Source organism: Mytilus trossulus, chromosome 13, assembly GCF_036588685.1.
Source record: "Mytilus trossulus isolate FHL-02 chromosome 13, PNRI_Mtr1.1.1.hap1, whole genome shotgun sequence".
NCBI classification, from domain to species: domain Eukaryota; kingdom Metazoa; phylum Mollusca; class Bivalvia; order Mytilida; family Mytilidae; genus Mytilus; species Mytilus trossulus.
The window spans coordinates 43,619,888-43,636,742 of record NC_086385.1 but is presented as its reverse complement, the minus strand read 5'-3'; the positions used below and the strand labels follow the sequence as shown (position 1 = coordinate 43,636,742).

General features: G+C 31.4%; 1 protein-coding gene across 1 annotated transcript in view; it reads right to left on the bottom strand.

Annotated features, from left to right (window-relative positions):
* Positions 1 to 1,957: 1,957 nt before the first annotated feature.
* Positions 1,958 to 16,855, bottom strand: part of LOC134694395 (mesotocin receptor-like) — a 43,419-nt gene continuing 28,521 nt past the window's right edge. Inside the window, exons 6-7 of the mRNA XM_063555403.1 lie at positions 2,473 to 2,541; positions 1,958 to 2,211 (exon numbers count right to left, since the gene is read on the bottom strand). Of these exons, the coding sequence (XP_063411473.1) occupies positions 1,958 to 2,211; positions 2,473 to 2,541 (323 nt within the window). The remainder of the gene's footprint in view (positions 2,212 to 2,472; positions 2,542 to 16,855) is intronic.

The window sequence follows — 16,855 nt, the reverse complement described above, 5'->3', positions numbered from 1 at the left end:
ATAATACTTTTAATCATTCATGTATACAGAGACAAATCAGAAAATGGATGACTGTTAGTTTCAACTGTGGTGTTTTGTTCTAACTGACAATTCAGCCCTTATAAGTCAGACAGGAAACTGTAGCTAACCTGATCAATTATATATTATCAAAGAGTATGAATTCGAAATCATCGTTATTTTTAATCACATTAAACCGATCAACTTTCTAAACCTAAACGCAGAAATCGATTAATTTGAAGTCATTGCTCAAGAAACAACTGTGCTAGTTAGTAGTATAATTGATATATTTCCGTAATATAACTCTGACGTAAAATTAACTTTATGTAAAAAAAGAGAATGGGATTTTATTTAAGAAACGAATTATCGCTACATTAAGCGTTATGTGAAACACATTGTATCTCGCTGTTCTTTAAATGAATTCAGTAGCTGTTTCATACTGTTCCATTCTCAATTTAATGTTACAATAATCAATTATATAGATCATAAAAGTTATGCAAGAAACACGTAACATAAAAGTTATTGATTATGTCTTTGTAAGAAGTAGGAGAATTTACAACACTCAGTCCCTTAATTTTGTGATACTAAATGATAAAAAAGGTATCTAATCAAACTTGGGGAAAAAAATCATTTAGAAATATCATATGGAATAATGCTTGACATTTCCTCTCCTAACATAAATATTAACAGCATGTTCTATAAGTGTGTGTGTACATAGGAGAGACATGGTAAAATAACAGAAATACCGAACTCTAACGAATATTGAAAAAAGAAAATTCCTAATCAAATGGTAATTATAGCTCAAACATATCAAACGAACAATAACAACTGTCATATTGAAAGCATCAATTAACACCAGCAAACATGTTGAAACCGTCACATTAACTGAGTTATGATTTTTTTTTAAACTTTTGTTTTGTATATACTTCAAACCGTTTGTTTTCTCGTTTGAATTGTTTGAATGTTTTATTTCATTATAGTGTTTTAGTAGATCAATTATTGACCAGTATACGTTTTTCAATTTGGTTTCTAGTTGTCTCGTGGAATTTCAAAACAAGAGGGACGAAAGATACCAAAGGGACAGTCAAATTAGAGGTTTTGCTTTTGCTCGATTAATTTCTGCTACTACTTATCGATCTCTTAAGAAGTCTTGTTCCTTTAGAATGTAGATGAAATTAAATGAATGCCTGCGTTTGAAGTCTTTATTATGTGTGCAACTTATAACTATTTAGTTTTCCATATCTTTGGTAGCAGCTTAGACATGGTTGTGATTTTTTTTAATAGTAGATAATAACTTAATAAAATAAATGAAATACTTAAATTTCCATAACCTATTGACTTTATAATGTTTAGTTGGTATATTTGTTCTCATATGTATAACGTGCCATTGACGGGATTTATTTAAGAATTTCCCGCCACAGAGTTAATGTTCAAAGTGTTGCTTGAATTTCGACCATTTGAAGGTAAAGTAAATGTTGTCGTCGGTGATAAAGTATTGTAAATAACGGATTTCAAAGCATTCTTCTACGTTTTGAAAAGTGGTCAAACCTCAAATTCACTAAACCAATATAAACAAATGTATTTGAGCTGTATATGGTAGTGTAAAAGTCAAAGTCGATTAGCAGACACAAAATCCCTATCAGGTTGGACCATAATAAGTACCATGGAAAAAAGTAAAATCACAAAAATACTGAACTCAGGGAAAATCAAATCCGAAATTTCCGAATCACATGGCAAAATCAAATGACAAAACACATAAAAAACCAAAGGGACAACAACTGTCATATTCCTGACTTGATACAAGAATTTTCAGATGTAGAAATCTTGGATTAAACCTGGTTTTATAGCGCTAAACCTCCCACTTTGTACGACAGTGTCATCAAATTCCGTTATATTTACAATGATGGTGATGGACTACTAAGGTGAACGATTTTAAAGTTAAAACTGTTCAAATTTGTATTCACAGTTTCGTAGCATTATCTATTTTAACATTAGTAGATGAACTGTTTGTTTTCAAAACAATGGTATTTTTGTTAGAAGATTTACGACCTTTGCAGAACATGTTATGATTAAATAAGAGAAAAACAACTGGATTTGTCAAACTGTTCAATGGTGCTAGTCCAACAAGTACTCTGAACGTTATTCCAAATCTTAACACTTTGTAGTACTCTAGCAGAGATGCAGAGAATAATGGAGTCCAGCATATCACGTACACTGAAATAAAAATATGTACATCATAACTCTATCAGAAACAAAAAAATGTATTGTGTCACACAAGTATTAATTGTTGTTTATTACTTAGTTAATATTAATGCTGCTTGAAAATTACAATCAGCTAATGTTCTTTGGATCCATTTGTTTTCTTTTTTTGTGGTTGATCCTTTGCTGTTGAAATCCTCGAAAATTGGTATCCAACTAAACACATGGAATTCAAAATATTGCTGATGATTCAAATTTAAAATTTTTAAGTCATACCTACTGAAACCACAAACAATTGTTTTACAGTCCTCATCTTGGCGTTGAAATTGACACGTTCATGCATACCTGCAAAAAGAACACTATATATTTGAAATATGTCTAAAACAGTAAATTATGGTTTTTACCTCATAAAATGTACGTTAATTCATTTCTGTTATCGTTTCGTGTAAACTATTTGCTCCTAAGAAAAGAATAAACAACTGATTTCGAAACCGATTAGTGTTAAAAAAAAAAGCTAAACTACTCGCTTAATTGAAATAATAACATATCCATGACCCTATAAAAAAAAAATATGATACAGCAAAGATATTCAACCCAAAATAACACCTTGCAGAGCATATATTGATTTTGCTTCAACATAAGATATTACAACCTATGGCGCAAATAACTTACTACTCATAATGGAATGCACGAGATAACAAGTAAATTCGTGACGTTTCACCGTTAGTTGCAAAGGACACACTTTTTTTTATGGAGTATTTTAATTACACAAGGTAATATTTAGAGGGAAAATAAGATTAACAACTACAGAACATTATGTATCGCTCGATAGAAAAACGATATATTATATCAAGGTAGACAATGGTAGATAAACTTTTGTTATTTACTTTCAAGATACACTATAAACTTGCAAACAGTTAATTTATCAACATATTGAAATTGAATAATGAAAACCAACTTATTTTGGTTCATTATTGATCTCGATTTTTACCCTTTGTAGCACTGCATGAACGCATGCGTTTACTAACATTTAATTTTTCAATAAATTTCTTTCTACTTAAGTTTAGAAATATACTTGAAATTTAAGGCAAATTATACTACAAGTTTGTCAGAAATTACTGAATTGCTTCGATTTGAAAATTAATTCACATTGAAGTAAATTTACAATACAATATATTTCAAGTTTATCAGAATTTATAAAAAGTTTTTTAGTTGGAATTGAATAACGAATAATGAGAATTTAAAATATTTTCTACTTCTAATTTATGAGAATTTAATCTGTTATGTTTTTTTTGCAATTTAAAGTCTAGTTAAATTACATTTGACCCCATCTTTAATGAGAGTTATTTTTATAGTATACATATAGTTAGGAGTGGTTTAAAGCAAATTAGCACAATATAGCATTTATTTTATATTCAAGTTATTCTATTCTTTTTTCTTCTTTGCATTTGTTCACTGAATTATCGGATAACGAGGAAAGTTACTATACATTACTTTTGTGCAGACATTTGAGACAACAGTTATTTAATCTTATAGGTTGGATATATCGGCTAATAAATCATTTATTAAAAAAGACTATGTTTTGGGGTCAAAGTTGCTACTAATTCTTTACTCCCCTTTCGATTATTATATAACTTCTTCAAGTTACATTGCAAATTCTAATTTTCCTCGTACATAATTTAACAATTTTGGGGTTATTAAGAAATATGGCTTTTAGTTTTCTCAATTTAATTGTTTCATAGTTTTTATGTCGGGGCTTATTGTAGCCGACTATACGGTATAGGGTTTTTCTCATCGTTGAAGGACGTTCTGTACGGTTGCCTATAACTTAAATCCACTTCATCTGAATTTTGGTGGATATACATATATATATTGAGCATTTTGAAATTTAATTTAATTTATTTTCTACTAGTGTGGACACAGAATTCAATTTTAAGTAAACTTAGTTGTCTCATCGGCAAATATGCCACATCTCCTTATTTTTATAAACATCAAATATGGTGTATTATGCTATTAAACGGTTTAATCATTCGTATATTATTCGGCATTATTTATATTCCTTTGCATTATCATTATAGTCAGTGTTTTTAAATTTTGCAATAAATAAGCATATGTTGTAATTGTTCAGCATACATCTAGTTTTGCTTAGTATGAATCCAAAATTGTATCCTTATGTTCGTAGAGTTTACCTCCCTTTGATTGCAAAAGATGCATCCAGGGGAACTAACTGCGCTGCATTTACAACAACGTTTTATTTGGTTATTCTTAAATATTAGATACATGCTGATTGGTTAATTTACCGTTTATATCTTTCTATTTACTACCACAACAACGCCAGCACATAAACGAATTTGTAATATACAATCAAGGTTAAAAAAAAATAGAAAAAGGACATGGCTATTTTCCTAAACAGATCATATATCTAGTATCTGTTTATGTAAACAAAACAATTGAAAGAGTCTGGCCAATCTTTGAATTAAGAAGCCGAAGAAAAAGAAAAATATGAAGCAAGTGCAAGACATAATAGTGTCCTGTGAAAATGTGTCCACCTGGACAGTTTTTCATTGAATTTTGGTATTTAATAATGTCCATTAATTGCCATGAAATATTGTCGCTTAAGTGGACATATTTTTACTGCAAAAACCATGAAATAGCGTTAACCACAGGACAACTTTCATAGAATCTGCTATTAAATTGTGTCCTCCAAGGGAAGTAATACAAAGGTCATTAAAAAGTTTTAATATACTTGAATTTTAATAAAATCTGAACAATTGAAAAGAAACTCGCATGACTGATTAATATACAAATGTTAACAAACATATTATGGTTGGAAACGAATATAGAGACATTAATTTCTTTGAAATACCCAGTTAATGCTAATGACAATGAAAGAAGAAAGTTTGTAAAGTATAAAAATCAAATTTGAGCAACTTTACTATACTTATAATGAGAAGAAGACAAAATAAAATATAGAATTTTGGTATAAATAATGTCCATTGTAATAAAATGTTGTTCTGTAAGTGGACAGCAGTTAACAATAATAGTTACAGGTATGAAATATGGTCCAACTACAGGACAATATTTATAAGTAGTTAGTGTTATTAAAATATGTCTAGTATGTCCTTGGAAAATAATACTGAAAAGCATTTTGAACTTAAATCATTATACATGTACTTATCAAAAAATATAAAGAAGAAGATAAGGATGGTATACATGTGTACTAATGAAACAACTCTTTTTCAAAGTAACAATGTATTCAAGTTCGCAATTATACATGTAGGTTACAATACGTATAGTTTACAAGGCGATAAATATCATTTAATACTTTATCATATAAAAAATTGTCTGTGTGGACACATCATCCTGAGATAAAATATCCCCCTGGACAGAATTATAGAATTAGATAATGTCCACGTCCATGGACACTTTTTCATACCTGAGGGCATATTTTGCATAGGAAATCGTGTCCATGGACAGTTTTTACTATGAAATAATGTTCAGTGGACACTATTTCATGAGGGACACTATAAAAATCCTACACAACCACTACGAAATGTAGAAATGTAGAAAATCGGTCTTTTTTTCCAAATTCCGTTTTTTTTTTATTTTTGATATCTTATACTATTTATTTCGTATCTGATTATTCATTTACTGTAGTTGCAAACAGATTCCCTTATACGTGTGACACTCTGTCCATGATATTAAAACAAGTATGACAATGATTATAGGAAAAGCATAGTGCAATGGTTATGTTGACATGATGACTATGTTAAAGGGGCACTAGCTGTCAAATTCATGTTCACCGATTTAATTCAAAATCTCATATTTTATTTATAACAATGTAAAACATTTATCCAAACTAAATAGATAATTTACATTATATAGTCTTCTATAAATTTTTATTTTCTCACAATTTGTATAAGTATTAGGATTATACATAAATCCACCAGAGACCAACAGATATGGGTTCATCGCATGACCGTCACCAATGAGCTAATATCATACACTGTATTGAAATTAAGCCATCAATTACAAGTAATTAAATATAAAACAATAACAACTAAGCGAAATTGAAAAAGCACGGTCAGAATATACGTAAATAATAAACTAAACGAAAACAAGAAAACCCAAGGACTTGATATTGACTTTGGACAGGAACGTCCAAGAACCGGTTTAAACATATCAACAATCCGCTTATATATCTTGGACAGTGTTGGAACAATCGCTGATGTCGGATTTAGGACAATGACTGCTCAAAACGTATCTGACATAAAACATACGTCAAGTGCTTGTTTCTAATTGTTCTTACTATAAATATTATCTGAATCAATGTTTGTGATTAAAACGCTTGTAATCATACTTGTAACATAAAATGTGTTTACGTTATAATATTTGGAGTGTTCATAAAAAGAAGATATGTTGGATAAAAGTTTCTGCTTTAAAAAGCCTCAATCTGAAAAGTCACATACTTTTGATAAAACGGTTCTAAAGCGTGAAAATGCGCTATGTTCAATCTATTTAGAAGTAGAATCAGAATAATTTCACTGATCGGACTTCTGACTTCACCATGCGTGATTGCGTATTTAGTACTATTTACACATTCCCGAGCATTGCCTAGATTTGCGTTATACTCTAATAAAATTGAGAATGGAAATGGGGAATGTGTCCAAGAGACAACAACCCGACCATAGAAGAAAAAGAAAACAACAGAGATCACCAACAGGTCTTCAATGAAGTGAAAAATTCCCGCACCCGGAGCCGTCCTTCAGCTGGCCCCTAAATATTATCTAAACACGAAAGCAGTGCTAGGTTCATCCTAGTAATATAACCTAGCCTTATAGTACTGAAATGTTAACTGCTTCGACAGTTAACCGTACCTTTTTGGGGTTTTTAAATATTTAGAACTAAATCTCGAAGCCTATATCTACTCTATTGGACTGAAATCTTAGGCTAGTATGCTCTCTGCAAATGTGAAAAATCGTATATATATTCGATTCCCGACTGTATCAAACCAAACTCTTGAAAATAGTGTTGCAGAATCACAAAGCAGTTTACTATATTGTGTACTGATCAGAATATGACTTTATTTTACATCGTAATTGAAAAATGTGTAGATCCTGTCTGAACGTATAAAACGCGTTGATTTATAAACAAATATATGCATATATATCTCAGTAGCATGGGTTCGAATCCCGGCGAGGGAAGAACAACAAGCTTGCGAAAGCAAATTTACAGATCTTACATTGTTGGGTTGATGTTTAGACGAGTTGTATATACAGAATGTACACAGCCATGTATCACCATCACTGCTGATGGATGATCCGATGGATAAATCTGTTGTAGAGTTGTCACTGGTTCAGACGGACTTATAATATATATATATATATGAAAAATAAAGCGAAGAAGAAAAAAAACTATCTCGAAATGTGTTTCAGGAATAATGATGAACTTTAGCATGCGGAGCACCCCCTTTTTTTTTAATCATATGAGAAAGTTGAGCTGTGAATGTTTTGTTTCATAAATGAAAACTAGGCAATCTTGCAGAACTATTTGAAAGTTTTAATAGTCAGTTTATAACAACTGATGACGAAAACACAATTTCCATCCCATTATTACATTTTGACGTTATGCATTTCTCCGTATATTCTCTACACCCAGATTTGTCATATATCACAGAATTTCATAATCTGGCTAAAATTAGTTCAAATTGTTATTGTATGAAAACTATCTTATTTTAATACTGAAATCTCTCTTTGTTTTTTATTTAATGTCACACGAACATAAAGTTCGAAACCGAGAACTTTTTCTAGAGAACCAATATCATGCATAAGTACAAAGTCATGTACGATTGACAAAAAAATACACTGACTCATTTAACATCAAATCAAAAAGGTCGAATCAAAGGACTATATTCGGAAAGGTAACATTAATACGAATAATCCGACATTGATATTTTGACATTGAGACCGAACTTAAAGGTAATATTCATTTTGTACAAGTCATGGTGACAAGCTCAAAATCATCGTATGTCGTAGGTCTTCTTCAAAAGAAAGTTTTTTTTACAAGAACTTCCACACAGGTAAAATGGCAAACACAATATGCTTGAATTATCCTATACAACAGTTGCATGTTGCTTTTGAATTAAGTTCTATTTAACTCTAGAATTTTTTCTTGTATTACAATTGTACCACATCGGTAGTTTCACGGTAAAGAGTTTGTAATTGTCCTATGTACAGGCTTAGATGTTGTGGGTTTGACCAAAGAGCAAAGACAAAGTCTTGTAATAATATCAAGCAAATTGTGTTCTTTTTCGCACTATAAATGAAGTCATTATTTTAAAATGCCAACTCAGTGTATCGGTCTACATACATTGTAAATCTTCTAAAACCGTTCGCAACTGTTTGTTGATGTTACGCAGCTATCTAAAAATCTTAATCAATTTTCTCTATAAATATGTATTAAAATAATAAAGATTTTCTTTGTTTATATGAAAACGAACATTTGATATTCTTTGAGGGAGATTATAACACCTGAGTATTCTGGTCTTGTTATACATGTCTCTGGAAAAAGACCATTTTAGATAAATAAAAGAAAAAGCCGGCTTCGCAAAAGGGGAAAATTGATATTCTCCACCCGAAATCGTCTACTGCCCCTCTGCAACAATAACATGGTCATCCCCTTTAACAGTACACAGGAAGAGAAGTTGAAAGAGAACACTTTCGCAATTCCTATGAACGGTTAATAGATCATTTCATCGTGCAGTGGCAAGTATTACAGATATATTTTGAACGAACCAATTCAACAAACCATATCCATTTCAATGAATATGACATAGAATATTCATTTGTCATAAGAAAACTGGACCTGTCGATATGTGAAGGGAACTTTATCACCGAGGTGTCAACGTATACAAAAAGAAGATGTGGTTATGATTGTTAATGAGACAACTCTCCACAAGAGTCCAAAATGACACAGAAATTAACAACTATAGATCACCGTTCGGCCTTCAACAATGAGCAAAGCCCATACAGCATAGTCAGCTATAAAAGGCCCCGAAACGACAATCTAGTACCTGTAATGGCCACAAGCGTGTCAAAACTGAGGCTGTGACTGTGGTTCTTTCTTCGGCAAAGTGTGTTCAGCTTAGATCTTTAAAAATAGACACACGTTACTTGTTTTCTTGTCGAAGGCCAGTGGTTTTCTCTGGCTTTCTCTACAAATTAATCTTGATTGTCATGGAAAACCAAGCGTAATGAAAGTGTCACTAAAACCAGCAAGCAACTAATTGTTCATACGATTCTTTTCGTTTACGGGTAAAATGATTTTATTTTAGTTTGAACCATGTATTTGCAAGACATAAGTGCGCAAACATTTTATATCACTTTTTTATACTGATTTTCGGAGAACCCTAATTGTGCGCCTATTCCTAAGAACAGATATTCTGTATTTTTTTGCCAAAAATATTGAATAAATCATTTTAATTTCGGAGATCTTGAATAATATAGTTAATACAAGTATGTATGCCATTGTATCATTCGGGTTTGTTTTTAATGTTCACCGGCAGACGACTTTGTCAACACCGACTCCAATGAAGCGAAATTTCGATTACAACTGTGAGATGATGAGGAAGTGGGGAGGGGCAGGGGAACGGTCCCCTTATGGAATATCATATTTGTAAAGTGCTTAACTTTTTTAAAAGTAACAGTCAAAATATTTGCTGACTAGTCCCTTTTTTTAAGTGGTTTATCATTTTCAAACAAAATGGGTGACGGATCTATGAAATGTCGTAATATATGGGCAATCGCACCGCAATCCAATCTGTAAAAACCGAGAAATCGTTATTATGTGTCTTTGTATGTACATGTATATTTCATCTTTTAGTATCATAGAAAGAAAGATGCAAATGTGGTTCAATGGAATCTTTTGTGTAACTATTACAGCTATGTTTGTTTACCAATCACAGTTTCTATGATATAGACAGATGTGGCATATACAATTTGGTATACATTGGCCTTGTGTATTAAAGCAGAGTTCAAGATTTAGATAAAGCAAAACTTAAGTATATGGAATTTTATAGAGGTACGGTTAATTTCCCTGTATTTTTTATACTTCATGTAACGTGTCGAAATTTCGTACTTGCAAAAATCCAAATTATCCATTGGATAAAGCACATATGATTTACATAACAATGCACAATACAAGTATACAACATATAAAACATCAGTGAAAATTAACCACGAGTCTATTTTATTGGAAGGAAAAATATACATGGTCCATAATCTCATGCTTTGTTCTTTTAATGTTAGCCTAACGAATGGATATCAAGAATACTTTTCAGATTCAAACTCTGAACCTTTCCAAATTTAAACTCTGAACCTTTCCAAATTCAAACTCTGAACCTTTCCAAATGCGCTGTCTAGGCATGTAAGTAACATTTATACTTCCATGGTTTAGGTATCTATTAAAATCTGAGATCAAAATTTCCATAAGTTTTTTTTTAAATATAAAGGTCTGTATACAAAGGTCGTAACTTGAGTTTATCAATTATAATCCAATATGGAGTTTAAAACTCCCCTGCGATTTAAATTGCTTATGGGTGTCCAACAGATCGTTTAATAATAAATACTAAAAACTTGCAAATACATGTACATGTATCTGTAAAATTGAAGTCGTGTGCCATGCATCTGAACAAATTTTTATAATACAGTAATAAGATAATCACGTGTCCGAAAATATGTAAAACAAATATATGTGTAAATCTAAAAGTACACATTTGACACTACATGTATGGTCTTAGTAGAAAAAAAATTAAAGGAAATTAGCTGCTTTCCATGTTTAAACTATTTTTACAATTTTTGCCTTTTTAAAGTTACAGATAGTGAATTTCACTCCTTCTTTTATTGCGAAATAAATAAACATGTAAGAAATGATAACTTCTCTGCAAATGATTTTCAAAATACTGACTTTATGTGTTGCACTAACAGACAAAAACATACTCATCATGATCAATAAATAAAAAAAATCAGCATATTTTAGGCTCGTTTGTACTTGATTTACCGATGCATGGTTTAAAGTTTTGTGGTTTATTAATATGCTGTAATTTGTATTTAGGTTTTTCACTATATTACATGTATATACTTGCAACAATAGATACATGTATATATATACATATATATATTATATGTATGTGTATATGTTACGGTTTTTTTTCTGTTTGTCACAAACACGTTTGATTTGTTGAAATACATATGACAATAAAGATTATTATTATTTATTTTATCAACGCCTGACTTTTAATTATTCAGGTTTTTTTAACCCTAACCATGGAAGTGAAATAACCAAAGAGGTTATATGACCTCATTGCCCTAACTCTAATGTAAATAAAATCTGGCAGATATTTTCACATCCGCAAGAACAAATGTTTCGTAGTAGGGTGCATTTTCTGATAAAGGATCAAAGGACGCCAATAGTACTTTATTATAAAACTTTCATCACAATAAGATCGTGGCGTTCCTGATCAATTAACTTAATGGGACGTGTTAAACTATTATATGATAATTTGAACTCTGACTTGATATATAGTCGTTTATCTACAAATTTAGAAAATCGACATATAATCTATATATAGCTAAACAATGTAAAGTTCTTTTTATATATTTACAAATGTAGACGGGTGTTTAAATAGTAATTAATATAAATGTATATTCCATACAGTTTTTCTCTTTCTTTTATTTATTTTTGCACCATGCATTGCATGAATAGACTAAAAGAAAATATGTCTACTTAGCTAAAAAGCTGCTACGAAAGGCGATGTAAAACATATAAATTGTATTCTAAAATACATTTTATAATACCATAACGTATTCTATAGTAAACATGTTTAGACAAGGGATCTACATTTTTTGTATTGATCCTTTTTAATATTATTAAAAAAAAAATGCATAATGGATATTTTACTATTTTTCGAAAGATATTTATCAGAGATATTTACTAGAATAATTAAATCCTGAATAAATCCCTACTGAACCATTTTGTATATGCGGATATAAACATTCGTTTGATAACATGTAAGAGATGTATAACGAATCAGATGTGGATACAAAATATTCCATAGACTTTTTTCTTCTGTCTTGTAATCCTATAAAGATTTTATACTTATATTTAAAATTTTAAATCAAAATTATTTGTCCAATTTTGCTTTATAAAAAAAAAGCAAAGTTTAACGTAGATACTGATATCTGGTTTCATGGAGGAATAAATTATACTTGGTGATAGACCCCAAGGGTTAACTGGGATTTAGATATATTGTCCTCTTTGGTACTAATGGTTCCAGTAGTAAAATCCTTGCGCTGTTGCGGCTTCCATTTTGGTTGTTTGGGATACATAAATATAGGTAGTCGTGCCTCTTCGGAATTAGGACAGGAACTTGATGTTCAGTGGTTATCATTTGTTGGTGTGGTTATTTTTAAAATATTAGACCGTTAGTTTTCCCGTTTAAACGGTTTTCCACTACTTATTTTTGGGGCCCTTGTTGAAGACCGTACTTTGACCTATTATGGTTTACTTTTATAAATGGTGACTTGGATGGAGAGTTGTCTCATTGGCAGTCATACTTCATCTTCTTATATCTATGTAATCCGGTGCTTTGTGTAAACGAGTGTTGCTGCTTGCACGTTAAAGAAGGAGTCCGTACGTAACATGCCCTTATTTTCCCATGACAGTCCAACATTTTCCGTCCGCCTTCCTTGCAGACCAGAACCTTGCACATCCTAACGTTACTCATGGTCATCGTCCTAAACACACATGACTTTGTCACAGAACATTTAGTAATGAACAATTTATCAACATAATGTAAAAAAAAAATCTCTTTATATTCATACAGAAATTCTCTGAAGCTGCTTTTTTCAAGATGATTGGTAATTTTTATTGACTACATATCTGTAAGTTTGGGTGACAACTTTTCGACAAGGAATCGGCATTATATGGAAATTAACTGGGTTTATGCTCGTAGACTATTTCATTATTCATACGAGTAACATTTCCTTCGGAACATTCGAATCATATTAACAGTCCGATATGTAGATGATGTCCTCTCGCTAAATAGTTCAATGATGGTGACTCCGTCGAATGTATCGAACTTGAAAGGGTACCACTGTATAGTTAAGTTTGTCTCTCAACTTGACTTATACATCTAGAAATTGACCATGATGGCCGATTTCAAACAAACACTTGACATAAAAGAGATGATGGCGTCTACCTAACTTTTCATGTCTTTGAAAAATATCTTAGCAGCTCTTGTGTATAGCTTGTATAGCTCCATTTGATACAATATTCCGGAGCTTTTATGTCCTCACACAATTTCTGTGATACTATTGATGTTTGACTAAGGTCTAGGACAAATGTGTCATGCATTATCAGGATGAGACCAATTAAAAGTAAATCTATACAATAGTTAGGTCCTGGAATAGGGGTTATACCGGGATGGTGCCTGGAAAGTTGGAATGCAAATTGAAAATGTTGGTATATGGAAAAGGAACAGAATTTAGGCCTTGTAACTGACCAACGCCTTTCCTCTCACAGAATTGTTACAAGGGTTCATACTATAATAAAGGCATCTTGTCACGTAACGTTGTCTTTCTGACCGGACGAATTTATACATCACACACAGTCCAGCGTGTCTTCTGTCGTGGTAAGATGACCAAACAATTATCATGTTTCTAGACCCCTGACGACAAATAGGATCTACTTGATAATAAGAAGCAAGCTATAAACCCATGGGTTCCACGTGATGTAGTTATAGTTATCCTTTCGAAAAGAGGGACAAAAGATGCCAAAGGGACCGTCAAACTAATAGATCGAAAATAATATGACAATCTGAGCTGCTACGAACCAATCTCGTGTTGGTTACAATTCAGTAATATTTATTTCACAGATAACCAGCAATATGTTCCTTAGAGTATTGCATGTTTTGATCGTCCTGTTTGCCTTGAACGTTACATTTAGGAATAAAACTTCTTATCAAATTTGTTCATAAATGATCAACATGACGGTTGCCATTTATGAAGCATGATCTGCATATCATTTAGGAGCAGGCACAATTTTAGTTCATTTCTTGGAAGCACAACACTTATTGTTATATACGTATTGTTATTTGAAGTTAATGTGAATTAATCGTTTCTTTCAATAAATATTGTGAACTGTTGATAGACAATGGTAATGTTAGCTTGTCGGGCACAGGCACTTGTCTCAGAAAAAAATGTTCCTATGTATACCTGTTATATTAACGTATATAGGATTTTTTTTTCTGAGACAAGTGCCTGTGTTGTCGGGACCTTTTATTGCCGACTATTTATACGGTATTGTTTTTTTGTCATTGTTAAAGGCCATGCAATTGCTTGTAATTGCTTAAATCCTCTTCATATAAACTTTGGTGGATAGCTGTCTCATTGATAGGAATACCACATATCCTTATTTTTATATTGTGTTCTTCGTTGAGTAAATACACCTTCTTCGAGAATAAGTTTTTAATGGCAATTCTTGGTGGTGTTCCCGAAGCTATCTTAGGATAATTACGTGTTCTAAGACTATCTTATGACATGTCTTTGTCTAACTTGATCTATCGCATTGATCGTCCTAACCGTAGGACACCTATTTATATGCATTAAAATGCATTAGTATTTAGGTAAAAACCCATATTATACTAGATTCTTTATCTACATATTATTTTAGAACTTACATAGTTCTCATTAATCTTTTATTTTATATCATTGGTTGAAAATTATTGATGTTTTTGCCCTTCAAATTAGAAAGATAATATCATTGGACGTTTCAAGTTGACTGGACTTCAACTTCATCAAAAACTACCCTAACCAAAAACTTTAACTTAAACTTCGCACTATCATTTCTATGTTTAGTGGACCGTTATTGGGGTCAAAACTTTAATTTGGCATAAAGATTAGAACGATCATATTACAGGGAACATGAGTACTAAGTGTCAAGTTCATTGAACTTCAACTTCATCAAAAACTACATTGACCAAAAAAATTAACCTTGACCGGTACAGACGGACGGACGAACGGACGGACGTACAGACCAGAAAATATAATGTCTCTCTTTTATCGTAGGTGGGGCATACAAACGTAGGAAAAAAATATTTCAATATACGGCAAGGGGTCATGCTTACATTGCTTGTGTATTTTCCTGAATAAGTTAAATAATACTTATTTCTTCATATTTCAGTCTTAACAATTCAAAATTATAAGATTGTGTTTCTTGTTTGCCTATGACATTGAATTTGATATACATGGTTATATATATATTATTTTCTGAATTTGTTTTGGCTCACATCGAACAGCAAGCTATAAAAAATAACTAGTGTAAAACCATTCAAATGGCAAACCAAAGGTTTAATTTATTTGAAAAACGAGAAACGAGAAACACTTATGAACTGTATATCAACAGAACATCAGATTCCGGACTTTGGTCATGTGCAAACAAAAGCAAGGGGTTTAAACGTTTTAATTGGTACAGACCCCTTACTTTATCTGAAACAATAGTGTAATATCACAACACAGAAAGACAGGGTCTCAAGAAAGATTAGCTTTATAGCTAACTGTGTAACCCTCTTTAAATAAAGAATTATTATTATTATTATTAGACACGTGACAGACATAGACAGACATATATAGCTTGCCTTACGTTTTGTGAGATTCTATCGTCATTGTTATCTTTAGATATTTATCTTTGGTCGCATGTTTTTTTTGCTTACTCTTTCGTCCAATGCTTCTTTCATTTATACATTTGAGTTTCCTGCGAAAAGTTATGATGTTCGGAGGGGTAGATTTTTACCCTCCCGGAGCACCTGAGATCACCCTATTTTTATGTGGGGTTCGTGTTGCTTATTCTTTAGATTTCTATGTTGTGTCATGTGAACTATTGTTTTTCTGTTTGTTTGTTTTTTTTCATTTTTTGCCATGGCCTCTTGTCTTATGAATCTAGAATCCTTGCATACTAAACTCAAAGGGACACTTGAGATGGAATTAGAGAAGGAAGATTTTTAAAAATATATATTAATATCATATGTAAAACCCATCAAAGTACACATCCTTTTATTCAGTAAAAATAATGTGTTTAAGAGATTGGTAAACAATTGATAAATAAAAATTCGCTTCATGCATAAAACTAATTCAAAAAGAGTTAACAAAGATATTCACTTGAAAAATCATTCCAGAGGTCTAGATGAACAAAATTTAATAAAGATTTGAATTTAAACAATACACCACAACCCTGTGCAGAACACAATCGTAACTATTTATAAGAAGCATTTCAAAATCTGTAAGAGTGTCTAAAGACATTTTTTTACCAGACGCTTTGTTGAAACGACCCCTGTCAAACTTCATATAGGAAACACATAAACCTCGTTTTTGGAAAAGCGGAAAATTAGATATTTTTAACAGAAATTATTTATCTAATATACCAAAAATTATATGAATGATAAATTATCTGACTGTAAATAAAATCAACGTGCAGACATCTTAAAATATCAGGGTTGAACTGCTCGAGTTTTGTTCCGAACAAACGGATTTTTCTACACGTCCTACGATAAAAGTGCAAGAAAATCAAAGTAATGTTAAAAAGAAAGTGGATATTTTGATTCAAA